Source organism: Oncorhynchus kisutch, linkage group LG9 (assembly GCF_002021735.2).
Source record: "Oncorhynchus kisutch isolate 150728-3 linkage group LG9, Okis_V2, whole genome shotgun sequence".
Lineage (NCBI taxonomy): Eukaryota > Metazoa > Chordata > Actinopteri > Salmoniformes > Salmonidae > Oncorhynchus > Oncorhynchus kisutch.
Window position 1 is genome coordinate 27465358 of NC_034182.2, and position 10070 is coordinate 27475427.

Below are 10070 nucleotides of genomic sequence, written 5' to 3' on the forward strand. Positions count from 1 at the left end.
TGTGGACACGTATCCTGCCTCTATTGTAATGTGTTTTGGAGAAAATGGGGGTCATGTTAGCTGTAACTGCATAAAGTTACTGTGAAACCAAGGCAAACAAAAGCCATTTTTCTGCTTCTGTTCTCCATCACATAGAAAGGGTTATGGTAGTATACCGATTAAAAGGTAAACGCATGATTGTAGTATGACAGGAACATATTACAACTTTAATCACAATTCCAAAATAACAATGAATGTCACAGCATTGTCAGAACGAAAGTTACAAGTTGTGCCTTTAACCTGCGTCCTCCCAGGGGCTTCGTTTAGGAAGGGTTATTAGATTCCCTCCAATATTAGAAAGAGAAATTGTTTCAAGTCAAACAAACTAATTCCGCAGCCTCTCAACAACCCTGAACCATATGGCTTCTGAAATGTATGATATCCTTATATTTTTTGCCACATTTCCCACAGGCGTGGAGTTCGGTCACAGAGTGAAATTTTGCTACATGGGTTTTAAGGTAGGACGCCAGAGCAAAGGTTTTACCGCAGTAATCACAGGCGAACGGCTTCTCTCCGGTGTGCAATGCCACATGGACTTTTAATGATTCGTGTTTATAGAAACCCTTGCCACATTCGTCACAGGTATAAGGGGGTTCTTCAGTGTGTGTGCGTTCGTGTCTCTTGCACTCACGTTCACCTTTGAAGCCTTTCCCACAGTAGCTGCACGCTAACGGCTTGCTGGTCAGGTGCGAGGCTTGATGCATCTTAAGGTACCTTGACCGAATGAAGGTCATTGGGCATTTGCCGCAAGCATACGGCTTGGAGTCCGTGTGAGTCTTCTTATGGTCGCTAAGCGTATACTTGGTTTTGAAACACATCTGACATTGAGAGCACTGGAATGCTCTCTCTTCTGAATGAACACTTGCGTGAATTTTCAAATTTTCTTTTTTTCCGAAGCACTTCCCACATGTTGGACATTGGAACGGCTTCTCTCCCCTATGGACTGATGCTTGGTGCTGTTTGAGTTCGGAAGGAGACTTGAAACCCTTTCCACACAATTCGCAACGGTGAGCTCCTCCTCCGCTGTGAGTTAGCTGATGATTCTTGAGGTATTTCAGCTTTACAAAGGTTTTTGGACATTTGTCACAAGCATATGAGTTTGAATTTGAATTGTGCAATATTGTATGTTCCTTGAGGCCATTTTTACTTTTAAAACACTTCTGACACACGAGGCATCGGAACGGTTTCTCTGTTGAATGAACGCTTGCATGTTTGTCCAAATAACTCTTTGTTGCAAAGCACTTCCCACATGTTGGGCATTCAAGCGGCTTCTCTCTCCTGTGGACCACCAATTGGTGATTTCTGAGCTTCCAAGCAGTGGGGAAACATTTCCCACATAATTCACAACAATAAGGTCTCTCTCCTGTGTGAGTCTGTTGATGCTGTTTAAAATTACATAATTTCTTAAAAACCTTACCGCAGTCCGGACAGAGGTACTCTTTCCTGGTGTTGGTAGTCTTATTTTGTTTCCTGTTTGGCCTTCTGTTGTGAAGAGATTCGTCACTCGAGGTCTGTCCGGCATTAGCATTCTCCTCCTCCCATTGGTCATCATCTGCGTTCTCCTTACTTCCGTCTGATTGTGCCACCATGGTTGCCTCTGTTCTCTTCTTTTCCCTCCTGGGTATAGTGGATAGCACAGAATCCACACTGAGACTTTGTGCATCTGTACTTAGGGCCTGAATGTCTGTAGGCCTGCTTTCTGCCTCTCTGTCTGTTGGCCTACTTGATTCTTGTTTGGCTGTATTTGGCCCCTGTTTGTTAGACTTAGTGAGTGAGGAAGGTAATTTTGCCAGAGATATAAAGCATTGTTTCATCTCTATGGTTTTAACTCTGATCGTGGTCTCCTTGCAATTTGTAGTCTTGTCAGCCTCATCAATGGGAGTTGGCACTTCAATCTGGAAAAAAAAAATGGATTGGTATCTCCAACATACACACACACAGTCACAGAGCAGCAACCCTGGTTCAGGTTATGGAGTTAAGTGCCTTGCTCAATGGTACAATGGCAGTACATGTCAGTCCAGGTATTCAAGGATAATAACAGTAAAGGGCTCATGCCACTGATAACGTCAGCCCCCTGGACTGCATAATTCATGCAAATGATGGGGGTCACCTTGGGGTCATGATAGGGGCTGCACCAAATGATTGATGTATTATAATAATTGATTATGCTTCTGTTGTATTCATAGAAGGGGAAGGGCTATAAGACCCTCCCCCACTACATGTATAAGGTCCTGGACCACAGATTAGCAATATATGCATTACAAGATCATTTTCTAGTCTCTGCCTCTTATAAGAAACGTTATGAGCAGATGTGAGAGCCATTGCGGTCAAAACAGGGCGTCTGTGATAAAGCGCCTCAAGGCTAAAAGAGATACATAGACACAGACCCCTGCAGGGGAGTAAATAGATAAGAGACAAGTCAGACATACCACTGTAAGCCACACGGGAATGGAAAATTACTGCTGAGCCCTTAGAAAACACTGGACTATTGTTTTCTCCTGCAAGTTTGTATAACTGTATATGCATGGGCTTGGTCTCATGAGTAGAAGGTGTTGACGTAGGCAGTTACATCACTAGGGGTTGACTGCAAGCATATTAAAGCAACTTTGACCTGTTTTATTTTGCAGAACTTACTCTGAAACATACGTGCTGCGTTTCCGTTGTCAACTTCTGTCTGCAATTGCATTAATAAAGGTTTGATTGATTTACTGATTTCGCCAATAAGCCAAAGATTGACAAGGAACCTACACCAACACAAACGTGTTAAATATAACATACCTCCAAATCCTCTGCAAACTCCGGTCGATATGGTAATCCCGCCCATTCCTGCTCTTCCAATGTCTGTGGGGTTCTTCCCACTGTCTTTTCAGGTATCTCCTTACCGTCAGTCATCTCCAATAGCCTAATTTTCAGAGATTTAACCTCACTTTGACTCTGGCATATCTTTGAACACAGAGCTGCAGTACCTTTGGAGATCAAGTGGTTGATTTTGATAATAGTCTTTGTCACGAACTGTTTCATCACACATTTCAACTGGACCTAGAACAAGAAAACATATATATATATATTTTTCATTCCACAACAACCTGTTTTCAAGCTGTTTAACTATGGATAGAAAACGAATTAGCTCATACGTTAAAGGGATAATCCACCCCCAGAAATGAAAGTCCTGTCAATTTGAGGATAGTAACGTAAACTCACCCCATTCCGTACAAATGTGCGCATCCGCAACAATCAAACGAGGCTACAAAGAAAACTAATGGGACTGTAGCGACTGTGTTGACTTCAAAATCGGGGGTGTGAACTAGGTTTCTATTCAAGCGTTGATCGACATGGTAATGGCTCTATAGTATTGGAGAAATGTTGAAAAAAATGGACCCTCCGTTACATCTAGACGTGTCATGTCGTAACGTACAGCACGCATAAAGCATCTATTTCTGTCTTACAATCTCTCTCCACCAGGTGTAGCACTTCTCTCATCCTTTAAAAACAAGACATGGACAGTGACTGGGGTAAGGGGGGATACCTAGTTATTTTTTGCCTCATCATTGCATGCGATCATCATTTTCAAAGCCACTGTTTACTTGTAAGATCACTTTAGCACCGCCCTAAAAAACGATTCAAATTCAACACAAACCTTCAAATAGGTATGTAATGACACATCATATAAACTCTTTATAGTGTTTTATTTACATTTTAGAGGTGATAAGGTGATAAGTTGGACAGATCGAGTGAAAAAAAAGCTATTTTCCCACATGACATCTCTCCTTCTCACTATCACGCATTATTTTCGCTTCCCCACCCGCCATTTTTAAAAAGACCCTACGGGGCTCATTGCCTGCTTGAATTATACAGAAACGGGCAGTGTTAGGTCATGTAATTGATTCTGTTGGAAAGGTGAGAAATTGTGCTTTACAATGGTATTGACATTACAGTTGATCTGGAAGTATTACGTTTTGGGGGCGCTAAAATAAGGGCAATTGTACGGACCAAGGCGATGTACGAGTTTACGTTAGTATATTTTCTATGAGTGAGTAAAATAACTATTTTCCACATAATTTAACTTCTAAGTGGTCCGTTCTCACCACTGGAGATAAAGGATAACAAACAATCACATTTTATAACTCTTAAATAATTACATGCACTCCAGATCGCCAAACCAGCCAATATATGGCAAGGGTATATACTTGTCTAGAACACACCCATCTATTTATATCGTTAAAACAAATTATATATATTTTGCTTAGGGTGTGTTCGTAAATTCAATATGGAGTGCGCTCTGGGCCTTCGTAATTTTACTCGCCCTAGCAGAGCTGGTTAGGCTATTTTCATGTTATCCAGAGCATTGGTGACTGTAACTGTACAGCTAGCAACAATTTAATTACGCTTTTCCGCCGTGGTTTACTAACACTGGCCATATTCAAGCGGTTTCGATCATTCGTAAATTCATCAGTTATTCTGCACTCTGTCACACTCCGATGAGTGCTCTGAAATCAGAGTAGATAGCCAGAGCGAATTTACTAACGGACCATTTGATGTGTTCTATCTAAACAGTGTACCAAATTAATAACTAATTAATAACTACCATCATGCAATGTGCCCTTTGTGTCTAAGGGAAAGGGCCGTTGGTGCCATAGCAACGTCTGTACTTTGCATTGTCTGCCTCAGAGATTAACTGCAAATTGAACATGGTCTGATTGTAGACCCCTAAATTGATAGTGCGGTGTGTTCAGACGATTTTACTACTAGCTAACTACTTCACATGCTGGTAATTGTGTTTGGCTACCTAACTAGCCAGCCCAGAGAGAGCATTGCATTGTGGGCTTTGTAGTCGACTTGGGCTGCAACAGATTTCCACAACGATTTGCACGTTGATTGTATTAGTGTAATTTAACACTGCAAATCATAGGAAGTAGTGATGTTGGATGGATTATTAAACATTTTATTTGTAAAAGTAAAGTTAGCCACTTACTTTTACCTCCAACTTGGACTCCCCTGTCTTTCCTGCATCGACAATGCCTGAGCTGTGTTGTGTAGAAAAGACTGAGACCGCCATACATTTGTCAATTTCATCCTCAAACGACATCATTAATTCATCCATAATAGATACCAACTCATTATGGAAAGGATCTGGCTGCCACATCTTGTATTTGGTAGTTAATTATCAACAGCGATTGTTACATTTTTAACAAAGTACAACAACATACATAGACCGTATGACGATACACCTTCTTCTTCGGTGGGGTTTAACGGCGGTTAGCATCCAATAATGGTGCATTACCCCCACCAACTGGACTGAAGTATAAATCCATTGTTCACTGAGTGCACAAAACATTAGGAACACCTGCTCTTCCATGACACTGACCAGGTGAATCCGGAAAGAAAGTTATGACCCCTTATTGATGTCACTTGTTAAATCCACTTCAATCAGTGTAGATGAAGGGGAGAAGACAGGTTAAATAAGGATTTTTAAGCCTTGAGACATGGATCGGGAATGTGTGCTATTCAGAGGGTGAATGAGCAAGACAAAATATTTAAGAGTCTTTGAACACGGTATGGTAGTAGGTGCCAGGCGCACCGGTTTGAGTGTGTCAAGAACTGCAAAGCTGCTGGGTTTTTCACAAACAGTTTCCCGTGTGTATCAAGAATGGTACACCACCCAAAACTCATCCAGACAACTTGACACAACTGTGGGAAGCATTGGAGTCAACATGAGCCAGCATCGCTGTGGAACACTTTTGACACCTTGTAGAGTCCATGCCCACCGACGAATTGAGGCTGTTCTGAGGGCAAAAGGGGGTACAACTCAATATTAGGATGGTGCTCTTAATGTTTTGTACACTCAGTGTACTTTGTGATACGAAAAGAGAAAAATGATCTGGCCAACTAACCGGTAGTCACTAGTTACCACAGCCACAAAGTCATAAACCCCACCTATTTCTACAATTATCTTCTTAAAATGTGATTTGAAACCTAACCTTAATCGCACTGTTAACATTATTAAGACCAAAAGGCTAATGTTTCTTTATACATTTTTACGATATAGCCAATTTTGACTTTGTGGCTCTGGTAACTAGTGGGAACACAACCTACCCCACACATTAAAAACCCACCACCACATTCCACTATTTTGACCCCATCTTATCCTACACCAGGACAACGGCCTGGCAGGAACTACCATTCAACAAACCCTGTAACTCTTCTGCAGTATAATCTCATATTAGTAAGTACTTCTCTGCAGCTGCCACCACAACACCTATTTTCTGTGACTTGCATTCCATTCCGGTGGTACAGGTGATAACCACATTTAATTTGTAGGCCTATCACTATGTAGTGGAAAAAGTATACTACTCACTTTGAGCCTGTTAGGGTCCCTCACCCTTGAACCATCTTCATCTACTTTCTCCACTGACTCAGCATAGAACACCTTCTGTACAACTCTGACCCTGGCAGCCCCAACCTGCCTCTCTCGCACTTCTGATCCCCAGCAACAAGTTAGAGGTTGTCATGGTGCCGTAAGGTATCCTAGGCAGAGAGCTCTATAAATATTCTACCTATTTTTTTTTCATACATTTTAAGTGTTTTTGTAGCTTTTGTTTAAGGTATTTTGGGGGGGGGGGGGGGGTGCTCTAGGGTTTGATCACTATATCCTGTGGACTCAGAGTTGCAGGATCATGATGAAAAGTTTATATTTTGGCTTGATAGCTAGGATGTTTGGATTCTAATAAAGTGGCTTTTGGATTCCATAAATGTGGCTTTCTGTTTCATCTGTTTGGAAGTATTACACCAAGGACTGTACACTGTGTAGCAGAGGAAGTACAAAGACTGTTCAGGGAACGAACAGTGATTGACCATTCAGAGAAACAGGTGTGGTGGGCTGTTGAAGAGCTCCGGGGCTGTTTTTTATACTGTCTTTGTTTCTCCTTGTCTGTCTCATCGATGACCTCTCCCACTAAACCGACACTGCCTTTCCTACCCAAATTGTCCTCAACTTCATCCCAAGCCAACTGAGAATTTCAATCTTCATCATTTACATTTAGGATTTGTTGTTTTACTTTTTATGCACTTTGAGATTCTTTGCAAAGCCCTATACGGGTTAAAAAATGTATTCATTATAATTAGATCTGTAAATCCAAGTATGCCTAGTACGCTAGGTCTACTGTTTAGGCCAGACCTACTATGTTATGTTTGTTACTCTTTTGAGCCATTTATTTATTAAGAGGACCACAATGGAAATACATTTTCAAACGTTTGTGTCATTCTCGATGATTTTAAATGCATTATCCACATGTGGTTGTATAGTGTTTTACATGATCATATATATATATAACATGGGTACCCCTACAGTTGACACATACTGCTTCCTTCACCAATACTACACATTCCTTTGTCCCATGCCCCCCTGCACACTTCTTACATCTAGGGATCTCCCTCCTACACACTGCTGCAACATGACCATAAGTTTGGCATCTGAAACACTGTCGTGGATTCGGCACAATAGCTTTTACAGGTAACGACTCAGCATCAAAATTCAAAAAGGACAGTGTCGTGAGAATTTTGTTCTCATGTTCATTAACCAATTCAATTAAAATACTCTGTCTGTTACTAAGAATAAGTAAGGTTCTTATTAAAATGAAACAGACAGAGACAAGTCTACTTAGTCAGCAACATTTATTCTTGAGAGCTCTGCTTATCATTTCCTGTACATTGGTCTATATACCTCACATTTCATCATAAATGTCCCTCCTCCTCTCAGATACAATGGCAACATAGTTCACAAGTCTTCTCCAACTCATACATTGTCTGCCACCTGTTAAACAATCTACTACAAGCCCAAGGTCTCTCTCCTCCCTGGGTGGGGACAGAATGTCCTGTAAGGAACACAGTATTCCAGCTTGGCTGATGATAGCTCCATTTGTTTCTCACTTACACCCTGCTTACATACTAAAAAGAAACAGAAAGTCCTTGTTCTAATTCTTGACTAAAACTACACACATCAGATTTAGGTTTATGATTCTAATAAGTTTCATACAATCATTCAGTGACAGGGTAGTATTCTGTTAGTTATAGTTCTACGTTAAATGTATACATCATTTAGTCATTATTCATAAAATTCATAACAGACAGACAGTGGACATGTTTGAAAAGGATCAAAACCGTAATGTATTATGGGTAAATTGTGACTGACTGAACTACAAATAATTATGAGTAGTTATTTATGATGGAAGATGATTTGTAGATCAGTCAGTTGGCAGTCGCTTGCACTGTCGGCTGCAATGTCTAACAAGCCCAGTGACTCTTCTGTTTCACTACGATCGCAGTGGGGTCTGTGTCACACCAAACGGCGGGAGTCACAGACCCCGGGAATCTTCAACTTCAGTTGATCTACCTCCACCCTTACCGCAATTCCAGTAATCACTCCTTTCAATGGCACCCTGTTCCTGAGAACAAATCAAGTAACAGGTATTGTCCCCATTCTCTTGGCGTGGAGTGCCTGCTCTCTCTGGGTGGGAAAAGCTAATAATCACAAGCCCATCATCTGCTGGGCTGTTATCTACAGTTTTGCAACACGAGGGTCACACCATGTTACTCAGTTCTTGTCACACACACAAACAGGCAAGTAGCAAGCAGTTGTTTAATCTCATAATGATGCTCCAGTGCACAAATGCAGATACCTCACACAACCAAATTCAGATAATATGTAATATATATGGTAATGGCTATAATGTAAAATACAGAATCCCACAACACCTAATGTACCAGATTCATATTTATCATGACTATCGGTGCAAGGCTCTTAACTACACTTGCCACCACAGGTAATTTATTTTCATTATCTTCCAATTCACCTCCAGAGGTACTGGAGTACAGCTCATTCGGTTTGTACTGGACGCCAATCTTCCTCTACACACTGTCTCCCTCGATGTTGCTAGCTTCATTGGATTCAAACTCGTAACCTACTTCCTTCCATCTCATTGCCCCCAAGCCTGGAAATATACTTCCATTAGAATCCTTATCACTTTCACTGTCGGACTCCGTGTTCCACGCGTCTCCATTCTTTTCCACTATTACTTTTCATTTATGTCTCTTGACCTCCGTCCGCCATGCTCCCACTGCAAAAACTTGCAGTTGACTGCAGTCAAAGCTCTTCTACCCGCTTGACATAGAGATAAATAGTAATGGTGTATTTTTGTAGGCATTAAGTCCTCCATGATTCATTAGACAAAGCTCATGGGGAAAATGAATGCCGTTTTTGGATAAACGTCAAAAATATAGTGTGTGCTAACACACTATATGAGATCATCTTCATCAGCTAACGTCACTCTTTGTGAATTGTGAAGAATTTATGTTGTTACATTTTTTTTAAAGCACAAAGGCTTCGTAATTCAAAAAGGTTATGTTGACCTACTGTTATTATCTCCTAGAACAACACGTAGATCTCCTAAACCTGTGTGAACGTCAGACCTTACTTTCTGTGTTTCTTCCAAAACCCTATTCTTTGCCCATTCTTTTTTCCCCATAGGGATCACTAAACTAACCTGAGGTAACTCATTTCCGGGTTTTAGGACTACAATATTGACATATAGTAAGGAACTACAAGCTGGCGAGCTCTATTGCTGTGCATTATCATTACTGCCACCTGCTGTATTGGATGTCAAAACTCCGTCCCTCCATTAGCCTCATGCGCCCTCTAGTGTTCCGTCTTGTAGTGTGCATGATCTCTGATAGGGCCATGGAAATGGCGAAGGAAATAGTTTTTCGGTGTAAAAATGTTTTCTTCATAGCACAATTTTGGTGCAATTATTGCCATAACATAATTCATATCTTAATGCACAGCAATTAAAAAGGTCCCATTCAGTGAGCAAAGGCATCTACTCATAACAACGTGGATTTGCAATAACCAGCTGACTCGCGCACGGCAACAATGTATTTATCTATATTTTAATGTCCATGTATTATTAATGAATAGTAAAATTGAAGCATAATGCATGCTTTATATAGTGTGCTACTGAATGAACCATGTAGTTATA

At 40.9% G+C, this 10070-nt stretch overlaps 1 protein-coding gene across 1 annotated transcript; it reads right to left on the reverse strand.

The window, feature by feature from the left end:
- Positions 1-177: 177 nt before the first annotated feature.
- Positions 178-5291, reverse strand: LOC109879349 (gastrula zinc finger protein XlCGF26.1). The gene is made up of 4 exons (XM_031832282.1): positions 5247-5291; positions 5012-5082; positions 2818-3078; positions 178-1934 (listed from the first exon to the last, which is right to left on the reverse strand). Exons 3-4 carry the CDS (start codon positions 3058-3060, stop codon positions 381-383), a joined length of 1797 nt encoding a protein of 598 aa, XP_031688142.1. The 5' UTR covers positions 3061-3078; positions 5012-5082; positions 5247-5291; the 3' UTR covers positions 178-380.
- Positions 5292-10070: the final 4779 nt, after the last annotated feature.

What these genes read in the sequence shown, in the direction of transcription:
- LOC109879349 (XM_031832282.1), bottom strand. Translation starts at nt 3,060, where the DNA reads ATGAAACAGTTCGTGACAAAGACTATTATCAAAATCAACCACTTGATC. An exon ending in AGTTTGCAGAGGATTTGGAG is followed by an intron (nt 1,935 to 2,817) that starts GTATGTTATATT and finishes TTTTTTTTCCAG; the next exon opens with ATTGAAGTGCCAACTCCCAT.